The sequence below is a fragment of the Penicillium macrosclerotiorum genome (assembly GCF_028827735.1).
Source record: "Penicillium macrosclerotiorum strain IBT 26536 chromosome Unknown utg000003l_segment0_segment0, whole genome shotgun sequence".
Classification (NCBI taxonomy): Eukaryota; Fungi; Ascomycota; class Eurotiomycetes; order Eurotiales; family Aspergillaceae; genus Penicillium; species Penicillium macrosclerotiorum.
In genome coordinates this window covers 1,021,039-1,038,662 of record NW_026643083.1, presented here as the reverse complement: position 1 = coordinate 1,038,662, position 17,624 = coordinate 1,021,039, and the positions used below count along the sequence as shown (strand labels likewise).

Here is a 17,624-nt window from a genome sequence, read left to right as displayed (position 1 = left end):
ATGCCTGAAGAAATCATTCAGAGTATTTTGAAAGCGCGGAAAGTCGTTCAAGAAGACTCTTGGCGAAAGAGTCGACCGATTTCGGCACTAATGTATCTGCTTTAACGAAGGCGTTAGCCGTCAAGGCTACTTACTTGGTCTCTCGAAGAGCTGTCTTTTCGTAGCGTCATATCTTGTCTGCTACTTGTGGCGGCGTACATAGTCCAAATTCGATGCCTCACCGGCCACCCTTGCCATATGTTGACCGCGCTCCATCTATCTGAGAGCGTTGGCCCCCAATGAGGATAGTTCGCGAGCCTCGCTCAATAGTGGCGATTTACGGAGTCTCGGCTCTTCCGGATGACCCTTGGCTGGCCGTTTCGGAGGAAAATGCCTGCGGGGAAGACGCGGGGGTAGAACATGACCCCTGGTCATGGCCGGCCACCGGCGGATCGGGCATGTTTGAGCGACGATATAATGAACCGGTAGAGTGCAAAAACCGTGAGACTGCGAGGGAACCCTCGGAGCTCTATCTTGACGTCTTGACAGGCCAGAATCGTCCATTAGCCATGAAGATGAGTATATCTCCCGTGGCCTCTACGTCGGCGACTTGATAGCGTCGAACATCACGGTGGAGCACCCGCACGGGCGATCCGGCAGCTCCACCGTCCCCGCGGGGGCGGGGGAGTTCGAGGGCCAGTTAAAGAGCTCATTAAAGGTGTGGCGCCGCGTACAGAACCGGGGAAATCTCTCACCGCAGTTCCCCCAATAGATTCGCCATGAGCTAGTCAATGCGATGCTTGGGCCAGTCGGTCATGTAGGCTACAACAAATAAAAGTATACTACGAATAATCACCAGAACTAGAAAAGGCAAGAGGGAAAACGCCCCAGCCCCAAGACGTCCACCGTTTCATCGCATGGTGGGAGTCGAGTAACAAGTCGCAGGGACCAAACGAGACCAAACGAGGGACACGCGCCCACTTTACCCGAGCGGCCTCTTGGTCTTCCTTCCCCCTTCTCTTTCACTTTCTCTTTCACCTCCTCTCTTTCTTTTCTCGCCTTGGCTCTTCACTCCAGGACACATTCCTTTCCCATGCGTCTGGACTCGTCCGATTGTCCACCATGAGTGTTCCGCTACCCTTGCGGTCGGCTCTGGCGCCGTGTCTTGCGGCGCCCAGTGTTCGCGCGGGGAAACCGTTCCTGATGACGCACTCCGGTAAGCGGCGCTTGGTGACGGCGCACACGACACTTCCATATTGCAACCCACGGGACTAATATTCGACGCTCAAGCAGTTTCACACGTTCGTCGACTAGCATTTATCACTCCTTCTCAGCGAAAACTGCCTCTCGCTCGCCCACAATGGCCTCTCGTCTGCAAGCGAAGTGCGACAACCTCCCCAGCTCCGGCTTCGGAGCCCGTCCCGGTAACACCCTACTCGGCATTGACAGTGGGTGTGCCTCGCGAAACACACCCCAGTGAGCGCCGGGTCGCAATCACGCCGCAAAATGTGACCATGCTCTTGAAGAAGGGCTTTTCGCAGGTCCTGGTCGAACGCGGCGCCGGAGAAGGCGCCCAACTGCTCGACCATGTCTACGAAAAGGCCGGGGCCAAGATAGTCGACCGGGACGCGGTCTATTCCGAGAGCGATATCGTCCTCAAAGTCCGTGGTCCTCAGATCGACGGGCCCTTCAATGAGGTCCAGGCGCTCCGCAAAGGCTCCACTGTAATTTCGTTTTTGTATCCGGCTCAGAACAAGCAGATTGTAGATGCCCTTGCAGCGCGCGGTGTGACCTCGTTCGCGATGGATCGCATTCCACGGATTTCTCGGGCCCAGGTGTTTGACGCTCTGAGCTCCATGGCCAACATTGCTGGTTATAAAGCGGTTCTAGAAGCATCGAACCATTTCGGTCGCTTCTTAACCGGTCAGGTTACTGCTGCAGGAAAGATTCCCCCAAGTAAGGTGCTCGTGATCGGAGCCGGTGTAGCTGGTTTGAGTGCAATCGCCTCGGCCCGGCGTATGGGCGCGATCGTCCGTGGCTTCGACACTCGTCCGGCTGTCCGCGAACAGGTTCAATCGTTAGGTGCAGAATTCATTGAGGTCGACTTCCAGGAAGATGGCGCTGGCCAGGGCGGATACGCCAAGGAAATGTCCAAGGAATTCATCGAGGCTGAGATGAAACTGTTTATGGAGCAAGCTCGCGAGGTCGACATCATCATCACGACAGCATTGATTCCCGGACGACCTGCGCCAAAATTGATCACAAAGGAGATGGTGGCTGCAATGAAACCAGGCTCCGTCATTGTAGATCTTGCCGCAGAAGCTGGTGGTAATTGCGAAGCAACTGTTCCTGGGGAGCTTGCCAGCTACAAGGACGTTACGATCATCGGTTACACGGACCTGCCTTCTCGTCTGCCTACTCAATCCTCGACTTTATACTCCAACAATATCATCAAGCTGCTATTGTCCATGACTCCCCAAGAAAAGTCCTTCGGCATTGATTTCAATGATGAGGTTGTGCGTGGTTCTATTGTTACTCAGGATGGCGAAGTTATTCCACCTGCTGCTCCTCCCGCTCCTCCGCCCACTCCCAAGCCTGAAGCCCAGACAGCGGCAGCAAAGGAAGAGGTTGTTGCACTCACACCCTGGCAAAAGGCAACTCGGGATGTTGCTACAGTCACTGGAGCCATGGGCACCACACTCGCTCTTGGCAAGTTAACTGGCCCTATCTTCATGAGTAACATGATGACCTTCGGTCTTGCTGGCTTGGTTGGTTATCGCGCTGTGTGGGGTGTAGCCCCCGCTCTGCACTCGCCTTTGATGAGTGTTACCAACGCTATCTCTGGCATGGTTGGTATCGGTGGTATGTTCGTCATGGGCGGTGGCTATACACCAACCACTTTGCCCGAATACCTCGGCGCAGCCTCGGTCCTGCTGGCCTTCGTCAATGTTTCCGGAGGATTCGTGGTGACGAAGCGTATGCTCGATATGTTCAAGCGGCCCACCGATCCTCCGGAGTATCCGTGGCTGTACGCCATTCCCGGTGCTGTGTTCGGCGGCGGTTTCCTTTGGGCTGCAACTTCCGGAATGGCTGGTCTAGTTCAGGCCGGTTACCTCGTCAGCACCATCCTGTGTATGAGCTCAATCTCCGCACTCGCTTCACAACAGACCGCTCGTCGTGGAAATATCTTCGGTATTCTAGGTGTGGTATCTGGTATTCTCGCCTCGCTGGCAGCAGTTGGCTTCGACCCTGAAACACTCACTCAATTTGCTGCTGTTGCTGGTACTGGTGCTCTTGTTGGAGGCTTGATCGGTCGTCGCATCACCCCCACCGGCCTTCCCCAGACCGTCGCTGCTTTGCACTCAGTTGTTGGTCTCGCGGCTGTCTTGACCAGTATCGGCAGCGTGATGGTTGACGTGGCTGACATTTCAACTCTGCACTTGGTGACCGCGTACATGGGCGTTCTTATTGGCGGTGTTACTTTCACTGGCTCAATTGTGGCATTCCTCAAGCTCGCCGGTCGTATGTCTTCCAGACCAACAATTCTTCCTGGTCGTCACGTTATCAACTCAACGCTGCTGGGTAGCAACATAGCGACTATGGGCGCATTTGTGACCATGGCCCCCGCGAACCCAGGTATTGCAGCGGCCTGTTTAGGTGCAAATACGCTTCTGAGCTTCTTGAAGGGCTATACCACGACTGCGGCCATCGGTGGAGCTGACATGCCCGTTGTCATTACCGTGCTGAACGCGTACTCAGGTTTCGCTCTCGTGGCTGAAGGCCTGATGCTCAATAACCCTCTCCTCACCAGCGTTGGCTCCCTTATCGGTGTCAGCGGTTCCATTCTGTCGTACATCATGTGTGTTGCCATGAACCGATCTCTTACCAATGTCCTTTTCGGTGGCATCTCCGCGCCCGCACAGAGCCAGAAGAAGATAGAGGGTGAAGTCACACAGACAAGCATCGACGATACAGTGGAGGCGCTGTCTGGTGCTGAGAATGTCATCATCATCGTAGGCTACGGCATGGCTGTTGCCAAGGCGCAGTACGCACTCGCCGAGATTGTTTCCATGCTCCGCGCTCGCGGTGTAAATGTCCGCTTTGCCATCCACCCTGTTGCTGGCCGTATGCCAGGACAATGCAATGTGCTCTTGGCTGAAGCGTCTGTGCCGTATGACAGTAAGTTCCCCTTACCTAAAAAATGATTTCCGCGTCAGCAGTTTACTCACACTCGCCGGCCAGTCGTCCTGGAAATGGACGAGATCAACGACGACTTCAACGACACGGACGTCACCCTTGTCATTGGCGCCAACGATACCGTCAACCCCATCGCTCTAGAACCTGATTCCCCCATCTCCGGCATGCCCGTCCTGCACGCGTGGAAGAGTAAGGAAGTGATTGTCATGAAGCGGGGCATGGCAAGTGGATATGGTAAGTCCTTCATTTAGCCTATATTAATTGCTAAGCTATGCCCTCGTGGCTTCTTCCAGAATGGACTAGTATGCTAACTTATTGTGTACAGCGGATGTTCCCAACCCCATGTTTTTCATGCCCGGCACTAGAATGCTTTTCGGGGATGCAAAGACTTCTTGCGATGGTACGTTGTCTCACTTTTTTCCCCCTCGTCCTCATCTCGTCTCATAGGTTTGACGTGGGGGTTCGCGGCCCGTCGACTAATGTGGATTCTTCTTTCGTGTAGCCATCAAAGCCGCCCTGGAGGCACGGAAATAGGTGTCGGAGAAGGTATCGCCCCGTCTTCCGAGAATGAGATGTTCTAGTGCTGTTCAACAATTCAACAGTTCCAGTGCTTTCTCCGCTTTTGATTGTTGAGCTGCTTTTACTCTATATTCTCTTTTTTTCTCCCCCTTTCCTTTTCTCTGTCTCTTGCTTGTTCCACGCTGTCCGCTTCGGTGTGCTCGCTTGTGATCTTGCAATATACCATGCTGCTCCCACAATTGTGATCCCCGGCCTGTTCCCCGATCTTAGATCAGAGACATTGAACTCCACCAATTGAATTTTATTTTCAACTACATCTATAGAATACGGGACAAGAGCACTGCCAAGAAATTGCGGGTTCGCTTGCTATCCAACCAGGCCGAACAACACCCCATTTACAAGACGTATGTCCCTTCACAATTAACCATGATACTCATTATTGTTCCGTTCGTCGAAAATGAAAATTTATCTGCCGCCGTTCGTCGACAACAGGTTTAAGATGCTCTTTGTAGAATGCAAGACGACAATGATCGACCAGATTAGACTCGACAGCACACCAGATAACCAAGAAAAGAGAGTACCATTGCTACAAAGCATTTCTTTAACATGGAAGTAACTATCACGTAGGTATACCAAACTTCCTCCACGAAACATCCACGCATTGTCACAAGCCACATTATTCAATCTTGGTATCATCAACGATCATGCAGACTGCTCCATTCGAGGCAACCAGAACATTCACTGGAAAAGTCAATGGCAAACCCATGATCCTGGTGTAATTCCTGCTGGATCGGCTAAAATCACCCAGAAATAAATGAACTCGATGTGGGGGGCCAAGGGAGCGGACGAGGGGACGGTTAACAGATCTAACAGATTCTCGCGGAGCCGTGCGGGCCCACCGAAAACGGGGCTAACAAAGACATAGTAGGCGGTGTCCGTGTCAAAATTGCTACAGTAGGATGGTTCCCGCCGGTATCCAGAGAAGAAGAAATAGCAAGTAAGCCAAAGGTGATGGGAATGATGATAAGTAGTTGAGAAAAAGGTAGCGCCTAGCTCCAGGAGGATCCAGAACAATTTTGGTAGCGAAGCCGGAAAACATGAGCCTAGAAACAGAGTATACCCCAGGGGAGAAAAAACAACAATTAACCACCGAACAGAGACAGAAAATACCTCATAACCAGTAGGCAGGATAGAAACGAGATAGCCCCCCCCCAAAGTAAACAAAAAACCCCCAAACAACATATTCCGCTGCCATGACCCACAAAAAAGACATTAACAAATTAGATTAGAGCCAAAGGAATAATGTGGAAAAAAGGCGTCAGGGTCTCGAAGCGAGATTCTGCTGAACTAAGCCTTGGTAAATGCCTTCTTTCCCAGTTTCAGCCCCATGAACCCCCGCCCAGTCGGTACAGAGCTATTATGCCGTGCGTGACGACGCTGGCTCGGCTTGCGCACCACGTGGGAGTCATGATTGATCATGTTCAGGGAGCTCTGGCTGGCCGCGGCTGGAAGTGGGACAGTATCCATCTCGGAGCGCAGGCTGCTCATGGAGTGGATACTAGAGGAGGCAGAGTGTTTGCGAGTCATGCGGCGCATCATGGGAGAGCGCTGTGCCAGAATGTTCGACATGCTGTAGCCGGTCCCTGTGTGGCTGCGCTTAGTAGATGGGTGTGGAATGGGTGGAGACGAGGCTGACGATGCCGGGCTGCAAGTGCGCGAGAGGGAGGAACCCACTTCGCCCTGGTAGTCTGGAATATATCCCAGACGCGGGTCGTCGGCTAGGAGGGGTGAAGTGGGTCGTGAAAGAGAAGACGGGACACTGCTGTTACTGTTGGTGCGAATAGAAGCTGGACGCCGGGCTGGATCGGTTGGTCGTCGAGAGCGTGCGCTTGCAAGCCCTGGGAAGGGCTTCTCCGAGCCCGATGTGCGTGGACGGGCACGGTACATTGACTGCGGCCGCATTTGTGGGGACGGAGGGAAATATGGGAGCACAGGGATCTCAGAGACACGATTGATAGTAGCCCGGTGGGTGATTCGAGGCGTATCCTCGCTCGTCGGCGATGTAGCCGGCGTCGTTCTGGAGGACTCTTCATCCACAACCGACTTGTCACTGTCCTGGTCCTTTAACGCTGAGGGCTTGCGTTCGGTCAGCGGCGGTACTTCAACGCCATTTTCGAATCTTCCGTCGAAGATGCGTGAGTCCCGGTCACGAGTATTCCCCCGTGTTCGAGAACGACTTGGTCGAGATCGAGCAACCTTCGATCGGGTACTCAGGGAATTAATGAAGACCAATGCTGGCCGAGTCGGCGGCTCCATCAATGTGATCTTCTTCGCAACATGGATCTCCGCATGCTCCACTGAAAAGATCGAGGACGGTGACGATGAACGAGACCTGGCACTTTGGCTCGGTGGGCCATTCGGAGCAACGTATATGGTGGGCTGCAAGAAGAGACTGGATGCCAGAGGGTCGGGACTATCTGGCGAGGGAAGTTCCAGAACCATTTCCTGCTCGGGGTCAAAGACATAGGCATCTCCATCAAAGGTGGCATCACTGCTCCGCTTAACCGTGTCCATAGACACCGGCCGCTGTCTTTTCGCCCCGCGATAGGGCGCCAACAGCTGCTCGTCCCGGTCCGAATCCGGATCCATATGCGAGTTTTCGTCGGCACTCAAGTCGGAATCAAAAGCCCCCGCGGCTCGCTGAGAACCCACTAGAGAGGGGACGAAATCATGTCCGCCTGCATCGGACTCGGATACATCCTCCTCGTCGGATTCGTATCGTTTTTGCAGACTCCGGAGACTTTGTCGGCTCAGGCGGTGCAGAGAGAGAACGGTGGTCGTGGACTCATACATCTTAGACAAGCGTTCACAGAGAGAATAGTGGGAAGTCGATCCTGTTAAGGGTCATTCGGGATGGAGATCCGACTGTTCCAGACAGGCAATTGAAAGAAGCCAAGAGCACGACAAGAGAGGAGCCAGAGCAGACCAGATGAGCCAAGTGTCGTCGTTCACAGAAGAGAGTCGTAAGGCGAAGAAGCAAATGGTCCTTGAGAATGGTCCCCGAAAAAGAAAAGGGAGTTGTAGAAGTAGAAGTAGAAGCAGGAGAAGGAGAAGGAGAAATAGACGTAATGCCGAGAGGAAACCAGTCCTCAACGTGCTTCAAGGCCTTTGATGTCAAATACCGCCAGCGTCGTCGTCGGTAGTCCTGGAGATCCGGGAGTGTGAAGAGTCTAGTGCATGGAAGGTCCAACCCAAGACACAAAAACAGCCCACTTGAGACGTCGGCAACAGGTCTTTAAAGTCAAGTGGAACCGCCGAGAATGGATGGTCCGTGGACTCGGACGCGCAGGGTCAGGGCAGGATATGGGACAGGGACAGGATAGACAGGACGGACAGGACGGACAGGACGGACAGGACGGACAGGACGGACAGGACGGACAGGACGGACAGGACGGACAGGACGGACAGGACGAGAGCAGGGGAGCCGCCCTGGCCTGTCAAGGTTAGAAGTATGAAGAAATAGAAACCAGGTCCCACTTTGTGGAATCCACCGGGAAAGATGAAGAAGAGGGGAAATCGACCTTTTTTGAGCGATCAATCCCTGTCCACGTGTACGTGTCCAAGGACTGTTCAGGCACTGCACCCTATACAAGGCGCTGGGCAGCGTCTGTACAGGTACCTGACTCTGTATGGCGGGGACTAGCGGCGGCCAAGTACTCTGTACTCCGCCTGCGGGAGGGTCCTATCGTTTCCACGAATATTTGAATTTTGAATTAAAACTATACATACAGGGAGTATACCGTATCTGCCAGATCCGGCATGACCCTTTCCTTTTTCTGATTCCTCCTTGACTTGCTTCTTCTTCCTTTTTTACTGCCCCCCACCCCCTGGCACTCTCTTCGTAGTGGTTTTTATTGGCGTAATGGCTTGCTCCTGCAGGAGGACCCCAGCACGGCCCTAGATTGGCCGGACGCGCCCGGCTAGTGAACCCTCCGGAGCGCGAAGCAGCGTGATTGGAGACTACTGACCCTTGCATTCGGGATTGAGGTCGACTGGAGGGACCAGTTTGCCAGATGCTCCAGAGCCTGGCTTTAGGCCGTTTCATCATCCGGCGACACACCCCGTGTCGTGAGGCTGGGGCCATGATGGTAGTATCGAAAACAATATTATTCCGCGCTTCTTTGACAATCAGGGGGAGCCACACAAGAACGCCCCCTCTCTTCCCCCTCGACGCTGGTTCAAATCAAACTCTCCCCAAAAAGGGCGTGTTCTGTAACGCCGGAGAAAAATCTGATAGATCATCGTGAGCTGTCGTTGGCTGTGGTCCATGCGCCCAACGCTGGGGCTGCAGCAAGTCAGGTTGAGGAGGCAGGACGAAAACATAAACAAGGAACAAGGCCACTGGGGCTGGGGGGCTTGACGAGCCAGTCATAGGCGGTTTATGCCTGTGAGGCCCAGCCAGTCAGCACTGGCAGAGAGGGGCCGCCGCAGGGACTGGCGGTGGCAGCTAGATTGCCTGGATGGGGATGCCATTACATACGCGGGTTAAGGGAGAAGGGGGGGGACAGGAGAACAAGTGAATAGGAGAGTAGGAGAGCAGACAATCCAAAGCCACAAAGCGAAAAGAACCTGAAAACTGCACAAGGGTCGAAAGCTGGGGCTGTACAGAACTCAACCTAGGAACCCTACGACACTCATACAAAGCATGATAGGAAGGATAGAAAGGATAGGGCGACAGGGAGGGAGAGGAAGGAAGTTGCAGCGTGTTCAATCGTTGTTCGGAGTCATCATTGTAAGAATAACCGAGTGGTGCAGTACGCCCATTCCAAGTCATGTCAAGCTGCCAAGTAGGATGTTCTATCTACTGACTCCGTCCCCAAAGCCAACACGGCGTATACCAAGCCGATTTGTTGCGAAACCCTCCTTTGGCTCTAGTTTGCGAGCGCCGCCACCAAAACAACTTCCCAACTCTTTCAACCTTTTCGTTCCATATTTCCAACCCGTTCCAATCTTCCAGTCTTCCAAAACCGTTCCAATAGTATTCGATTCCACCGGCAAGAATGTACGAAAGATCGGTCCACCCGACCGTTCCTTTCGAAGCGCCCGCAGTGGAGCGTGCCAGTGGGGCCAGTGCAACTCTCCAAGCTAATTGTCCGCATGGCCATTATTTTCAGACGGCCTTCCCCCCGCCAGCCACGTCCTCAGGGCTGCCTTGGACCATTTGGAAATCCCCTAGGTAATTGCCAAGTTTAGCCGCCGCTCCAGAATGGTGGGGCCTCAGGTCTAACTCAAACACGCTACCACGAACTCCCCGGGGCGCCGTGTCTGACCTCGAAACACAAACCCGTCGGCGATCACGCTCGGTGGGACCCGGTAGCTTGCTACCGAAATACGAGTCCGACCCAATATTGGGATCCTTGCGAAGTGTACTCTTTTACCGTTCATCAGGGATGCCAGGGGCACGAGCGAGGCGCCGAACATATTGCGGGTAAACGACCAGGGTCGTAAGTTAATGTTTCTTGTTTATGCCGGAGAATTGGTCAATTGCTGGTATTCTTCAGGTCGAATCAGGGATCCTGAAGTCCTCTCCTACCTTGATGGATGTGCACTAGGCAGAGCACGGGGCAGAGAAGATCCCTCAGGACTGGACGGAGTATAATTTTCACCCTGTCGGTCTCTAGCCCTAATAGGCCAAGGGCAACACGCAATGCGAGAGGAACTCTAAAGGGATACTGCATATCAGGGGGGGGTAGGTATGAGAAAGGAGAAATCCTACTGTCCATCTGATGTCAGAAGTCAACTAAGTCCGTGTGTACCTTGCGGAGTATGGAAGTATGAAAGTAATGAAGTATGCAGTACATAGTACATAGTGCCCTACCGATCTAGACCTTGGTTGACCGGTTCAAACTCCTCAAAACGCTCATGCTTTTTCCCTTCGACAGGGAGCATTCTGTGCCCTTTGTTCGCTCCCTCGAAGGGACATTTGAACAAGGCCAGTCTGAAGATCCGGAGGGAAACAAGTCTCCTCCTTCACCGCACCAGCAGGATGAAAATGACCGTCATGCGTCTTCCTGTAGATCCCATGCGCTATTGTCCATCCCAAACTCACCTACTTGCAGCCTTTCCCTAAACGAAGCAGGAACGAATGCCAATGCAGAATGCTCCTCCTTGCATTCAAGAAGTCCCCACGAATCGGCGAATTCTTCATGCACTCTTCCTTCCCAACTCCCCACTGGGTCTAAGCTTCCAGCGTCTTGTCACGCTATTGTTTCGATTATTTATAGCCTCCAGAACATCTATCACCTGCAGTCCACCCACTAGATCATCATCGTCGCATGTCAAACGCCATTGTCATTCCCAGCGTCCTACCCCGTTGCGGAGGACCCTCTTCAGGCAAGGTTGTCCGGAGCTAATGACCCATCAGCGATGCCGCCGCTGGACTTCAATGTCCAAGCTCCTGCTGACAGCTTCCACTTTGCTCGAACCGGTTACAGTAGCCGCTGCCATGATGCAATAATTGCCAATTCCGCCAGAATGTCAGTCCACCTCGGTATCTGAATCCATAAGAAAAAGACCTGGTGGTGGGTATGAGGCAACGAGGGCGCCCTCTGTTTGTCTCCTTCACCGACCTTTGAAACTCGCCCGGTCATGATAACAAGAAACATGCTAAGAATTGTATTTCGCGCCACGCGCCACGCTCCACGCTTGTGAGTCGTGGGCTCAAATTCGGCAGACGGTCAGATTTCTATCAGGGCTGTATGAGTTTGAGGACTGAGCAATTGCAGAATCTGCGTGATTCTCTCACATGCAATCCATTCTCTCGACTTCGGCGATCTCATGGCGTATTACGGTCCAACAGCAAGGTGCTTACCCAGCCTCTTCTTCTTTTCTTCTATCTTGCACTTCCTGTCCTCTGGGCGACCGATCAATTGATCTGTCAGGTTCCCCAGCCTTTCACGGCAGCGTTCAATACTCCGTACTAGTGAATCGGTGGATCGATGGTCATTATCAGTTGGACTATTGAAGATTGCCCGTTACGCATGGCCTCCTGGTTGAGGGCTGGCGGGTCAATGATCGACCTGTCACCACAGGCTCCACTATTGTTCGATGCACGGAGTCCTCCAAAAACCGCTTAAGGCAGATGGTTAATTGTCTGCACCGTGCTTCGGATGGGGACCAGCCTCCGACGCCCGCCATCTTCAAAATGGCTGGGGGGGGCGGGGATTCAGTGATTGACTGGCCCTGCAGCACGTCCACGCTGCTTGCACTGGAGGTTGGCAGACTTGACCTTCAATATGCTGGCTATATAACGATCGTCGCGATTTACCAACATGCCGAGATGCCGATATGCCGACTCTCGACCTGTCAGTTCGTGGCATTATTTGTGCTCCGTTGCACAAGCCATCTGCACCGATCTACACCCCAGTCCGTACCTGCATCGCATGGAACCCGCCGGATGTGATGCAGCATATTAGACTTGACGTGGACCTCGTTTCCCCCTCAACGTCGGAGTGTTTGTGTTGATGTCAGGTCGCGAACTGTCCGAGAAGCTGCCAAATGAATCCCCCAAGAATCACCATTTTCGGCCGAGCCTTGGCTTTTCTCCGGTTCTGCTCGATAGCCGAAGCAGCTTGCTGCAAGAGCTATCGGCAAGACTTGCAGGAGAATGTCTGGGTCCTGTGAATGTACTCGGAGATCTTCATTGTAATGCGGACTGCAGCCATGCACCAGGTTCATCTACTTGCTTTTTGTTTGGACCTTGCAAAGCCAACTAGAACCATGCTTTCAGGTTACGGTCCAGGTCCAGGATATAATAGAATACGAAAGAGCAAATGAAACTCACGTAAGTGATTACATTTAGCATGATATGTGAAACTAGCATCTATAAGTACTTTACTAACAAATAGAATCAGAAAGATGCAACCGCAAAAAAAAAGAAAAAGAAAAAGGGAGCCTGCCACCAGCAGACTGCGGGTTGATAACAACAAACATGAACAGAAGAAGATGACATTATAAAATACAACCGGGAAACAAGGGATCTGCCCGACAGTCCACTCCCGGGTGAAAAGAAAAGCCAGAAAAAATGCCTTCGCCTCCTTCCATGTCCTCGCAGTTTTCTCTCGTCGCAAACACCAGGTCCATGCCGCATCGATCCACCAGACCGTCGAGAGCCTGGCCTCATGAAAGATCATTCATTAAAACGAATATAAAGTGAACCACCACTGAGCAATCACACAGCTCATTCTGCTCGTTTTCCCTTGTGTTCGAGTCGCAATATGTTCGAGGAATTTTTCGAAGATTTCGTCATCGGAAGATGATGTTGGTTTCGCAAACACTTCAGATCTCACCTGGGATGTTACCCACCCATCGCACTTCCACGAGCCCAAAGTGAGGAATATCAAACACCTTCACTTCGAATGGCTCTCGCCATTTACGCCTTGCGGGAGCGAGTGACGGGACCGTTGGAGCGGCCAGTCGCGGTGGCAGTGCCGTTGGAGCCCTTGGCGCTGCCATTGCTCTGGGCAGCGGGAGAGGGAACCTCGAAGTTCTTCATGTCGATCAAAGACTTGCGGCCGGTGTTGCTGCGCGGGCGGCCGACCTTGGTCTCCTTCTTGTAGGTGGCGATGTAGAAGGAAATGAAGAGAAGCAAGTACGATGTGATGATACCAATACCAGCAAAGGCAGCGAACTCCTCTCCGGCGCACTTACCCATGTTGGGGGCCCATGGGAAGTAGGTGGAGGAGAAGTAGGTGTAGGACGCAAAGTAGATGAAGCCTAATTTTTTTAGCATGCTCGTTAGCCTGGGTTCGCCTTTTACATCGCTGCTTTTCGATTCAGAAGAATTGAATAATATATCATCACTTACCGAGATCAATGACGAATTGAATAATCTGCAGCATGGTGATATACTTCTTCCACCAGATACGGATACCGCGAGCACTCTGGAAGTAGTACCAGTACATCACAACATGGACCAGCAGGTTGATAGTGATGGGAACCCATTGCACAGCAGTCAGACCGATGAGCTGGGTGTAGCACAGAAGGGCGGTGGCACCGTGGTGATAGGTGTGGAGGAAGGTCAGGGGCTTCTTCTTGAGGAACAGGAAGACGGTGTCCAGAAGCTCAACGTATTTGTTGACATAGTTGAGCTATACGAGCGATATGTCAGTCGCGTGAATATCGAGAATTTGAGTCTGATACGACTTACGTAGTAGAGAATGATGAGTGGCTGAGTCCATCCACCATTGTGGTCACAGATGGAGTAGAAGACACCGTGGCGCACGAGAGTCGGGAGGAGCTGCTCAATGAATAGGGCCAGCAGGATGGCGCTGATGGCAGTCAGGAGGAAATTGTGGATCATGAACAGAGTGTTGAGCTTGAAGGCCGGTAGCTTCTTCATGACCTCACGACCACCGAAGATGATAATATAGTAGGTAACCAGGATGGTCGCGGTGTCCCTAAAGGTGGACAGAGGGGTGACGCCCTCAACGAACTTGAACTCGGAGGCCGGGTAACCCATCACCTTCTCGTAGGCCTGATCGAAGATGGGCCACAGGTGGACACCAAAGGGTCGATCCAGGGTCGGGAGGGGCACATTCTGAAGGAACTCAGCCATGATGAACCGGGGGGTTGTCCAAACGGGACAGGTGGAAGAACTCTGTCACGGAGGGGAATCAAAAACAACCCGAGGGGAGGGAATTGTAGGTTAGCTTCTCAGGCCACAGGTCGCCGATATGCGAACAAGTAGTAGAGCCCAAGAGAAAGCAAAGGGCGAAAGGAATGGAAAGGACCGACGTTGAAGAAGGAAGAAAAGGGAGGAAGAGCCGTGTTACTTTTTGCGTCCCCGGCGCGTCCGTTGAGCGCCAAATGCGGTCTAGCGCTGCCGTAAAAGGGGGAAAAATCGCCAGCCGTGGCTTCCGAGGGTCCTGGGGTACTTCTACTCCTGTTCACAAAGGCCGAACCAGATCTTCAATCGATAAGTTTGAAGTAAAAGGATCCAATTTGTGTTCTTATTGATTTGACCCGCTCTTTAATTCATAATATCTGCCTCATGGTGGTGCAAAAGGATTGGGGATGAATGTTGAGGACTGATGTTTTCAGGTACCCGCTTAACTTTCACATGCGGCGGGCATAATCAAAGGCGGCCTGACTGGGCAAGGCGAAATATACTAGTCGTCACTAGTAGTTAGTTATACATCGGCCCAATCCATTTGCATCCCAAGGAGCGATTTCAAATCATGCTTCAATTGCGGCCAGGTGGTACTTGTATTTGGCGATGCCTAGCAGGACCCAAATTCTTGATCGAATGGGAAATCTACCGACTCCCCTCCGGCTAGTCTGCGTGGTTACAGCTGAATGCCACGGGACTAAGGGGTGTGCCATCCACCAAGGTCTAATCATAAGTCCGCTTGCCGAGGTTGTAACACCAATTAGGCCAAGGGCTCTCTACTAGAGTTGTTGTTGTCTATTTGTAGGAGAAGAAAGGTGAAGTACGTCTTCATGGATTGCGGTTAATTACATCGAGATCGAGCTCTATGGATTTAGTGTACTTTGCAAACATCCGGGCCTCGTCAGCCACCACCATAATTGAACACTCACTTTTCGATGTAATACTACGTAGTAGATTACAAGGGATAATGTACCAATGGCTTGCTTTCTGAATCTTCGTATTATTTGGTAAGATCTCAAATATTGGCCCCCTAGGTTCCTTTCCAACTCTTCACTGCCTTTGCAGTCTATCATTGTGAACGTCTGGTCACACGCTCTACATTAGATAAGAAATATACACAAATCACTTCTAACAAATTGTGCACATTCCACAAAGCATATCTTTAGAAAGCTCGTCTTCAAATTTGTTCTGTCTCATATCCATCATTTTCACCGTCCTATACTTGTTAACCTTGTATATGAATGAAAGGAAGTTGACTCGAAATTTAGGAATGTGAATCTATTCGGGTCATACTTATTGGGCTGTTTGTCTTATTATCTTGGTTTTCATGCCGTTTGAGATGTTCTCTACTCTCATTTCTTCAACAACTACACCTCGAGTATTTCCGGATATATATCTCCTCGGTAGCAAAATGTAACATCATCACATTGTTCTCTACGGTGACTTCATATACAAGATTTAAGATGAGATAATATTTTCCGACACAAACCATTCCTCTACGTCTTCTGATTTTGATCGACTACCCCAAACCCAGACCTCCGAATCCTGCGTGCAATAGAGATGCTAAACACTCTCCCGCCAATGACACGCACTTTGAAGCATGACGCTCGACTGCCGCCAATCAACGATAAGCGTTTGCGATCAAACGGGCCACATCGGGTGATGACTCAGCACGTGGCCTAATATTTTATGCCTCAGGCCGCGAAACCACACCACCCGCAAAATCCAGCCGGGTACACGACACTTCGTCCTCCTCCCTTCCCCGTCTCCATCCAATTCCCCCTCACCACCCGCTCTCCATTGATTCGGCCTCGCACTCTGCTCCGAAATGTCGTCTCTGTCTATCTTCCGCATTGCGACGCGCGCCGTCCGCCCTTCCAGCTTCGTCCGAGCTCCGATCGTTCGCTCGCGGATGCAGACCCCGATGACTCTGGCCGCCGTCCGCGCCCACAACTTCGGCACCACTTCCAAGCTCCTCTCCGGCCACGAGGATGAGACATATGAGGAGTTCTCTGCCAGGTACGATTGTCCCATGGGGCCTTGGCCTCGGCAGCTGTCTGAGGAAGGAAGAGAAGAGGAACGGGGTGCTCCGGCTCTCCGCTCTCAGCGCTACCCGGGTCTTGCTTTGTTGTTCTTCAAAGTCATGTTTGAACTTTTTTGACTGACCATGCTTTTCAACGGTAGATTCGAGAAGGAATTTGATGGTGTGCAGGACGTTTTCGAGCTCCAGGTAAGATCCAATTGTCATATCTCCCGGGAGATGACGGACCCCCCATTGCGATATCTCCCGTCAATTTCAACCTAGCTTCAATTGCACCCTTTGTCGTACTGCCAGATTTGAGAGACCTTTGACTGACCAGCGACCTTCCATCTAGCGCAACCTGAACAACTGCTTCGCCTATGATCTCGTCCCCTCCGTTGAGGTTCTCACTGCTGCCCTGAAGGCCGCCCGCCGTGTCAACGACTTCCCCACTGCCGTTCGTGTGTTCGAGGGTATGCGCAAACCAAAACTTACTCCTGCCTCCTGCTATTGAATCAATACACTAAAACATCACTTACAGGCATCAAGGCCAAGGTCGAGAACCAGGAACAGTACAAGCAATACCTTGAGCAGCTCGAGGGTCTGCGCCAGGAGCTGGGTGTTGCTCTTCGGGAAGAGCTGTACCCCCAGGAGGAGTAGATTAGCGTCCATTGTGTTGTTTTCCCACCTTTCCCTCCCATCAATTTTCTCTCCTCCCCCTATCAGTTGTTTACCCACTGCCCATGATCACTGCCGCGGTCGATCACGCATTTCCTTTTGGCTGGGGTGCTCAGACCGGGTAGAAGAGAAAGCTGTATACATACTTTAGAGATCTCTTGTGTTGTTAGTACTGCCGTTGTCTGGAAAAGGTTCTTGTGTGCCTTGATTGGTGCTTAATCTATCTTCCTCTCTTGTTCAGCACTTGCGCCTCTCGTATTTCTGTATAACCCCTACGGATATCCACTCTTTGGCCATGTCTTGCTTTGCCTCTGACTTTGGTCCTGTATGGGTACGGCTAAAGATGTACAAAGAAAAACATGCATGTTCAATCTATTCACCCCCGTCTTTTTATGAGTAGATAAGTCTCGCTTACGAACTAGGCGACTGGAAGGCTCACCTAGATGAATCGAGATATGGCTCGTTCTTGAAGAAAATAAGATATTGAAAACCTCAGAAAATTGACAATGTGCGGTCAAATATAAGTACAGAGAAAGCTAGATCCGTCGAAGCTTTGGAGAA

General features: G+C 52.0%; 4 protein-coding genes across 4 annotated transcripts; 2 read left to right on the top strand and 2 right to left on the bottom strand.

Annotated features, from left to right (window-relative positions):
* Positions 1 to 1,101: 1,101 nt before the first annotated feature.
* N7462_003269 (putative nicotinamide nucleotide transhydrogenase) lies at positions 1,102 to 4,710 on the top strand (the record flags this gene model as incomplete). The annotated part of the gene is made up of 5 exons (XM_057074995.1): positions 1,102 to 1,195; positions 1,273 to 4,158; positions 4,222 to 4,410; positions 4,502 to 4,576; positions 4,679 to 4,710. 5 exons carry the CDS (start codon positions 1,102 to 1,104, stop codon positions 4,708 to 4,710), a joined length of 3,276 nt encoding a protein of 1,091 aa, XP_056934500.1.
* Positions 4,711 to 6,042: 1,332 nt separating this feature from the next.
* N7462_003268 (uncharacterized protein) lies at positions 6,043 to 7,548 on the bottom strand (the record flags this gene model as incomplete). The annotated part of the gene is made up of 1 exon (XM_057074994.1): positions 6,043 to 7,548. The coding sequence occupies one exon, from the start codon at positions 7,546 to 7,548 to the stop codon at positions 6,043 to 6,045; it is 1,506 nt and encodes a 501-aa protein (XP_056934499.1).
* A 5,578-nt stretch (positions 7,549 to 13,126) lies between these two features.
* Positions 13,127 to 14,311, bottom strand: N7462_003267 (elongation of very long chain fatty acids protein; the record flags this gene model as incomplete). The annotated part of the gene is made up of 3 exons (XM_057074993.1): positions 13,127 to 13,470; positions 13,562 to 13,844; positions 13,904 to 14,311. 3 exons carry the CDS (start codon positions 14,309 to 14,311, stop codon positions 13,127 to 13,129), a joined length of 1,035 nt encoding a protein of 344 aa, XP_056934498.1.
* Positions 14,312 to 16,193: 1,882 nt separating this feature from the next.
* On the top strand, positions 16,194 to 17,045 carry N7462_003266 (cytochrome c oxidase subunit VI; the record flags this gene model as incomplete). Its single annotated transcript, XM_057074992.1, has 4 exons — positions 16,194 to 16,384; positions 16,550 to 16,595; positions 16,741 to 16,858; positions 16,927 to 17,045. 4 exons carry the CDS (start codon positions 16,194 to 16,196, stop codon positions 17,043 to 17,045), a joined length of 474 nt encoding a protein of 157 aa, XP_056934497.1.
* Between the last annotated feature and the right edge of the window lie 579 nt (positions 17,046 to 17,624).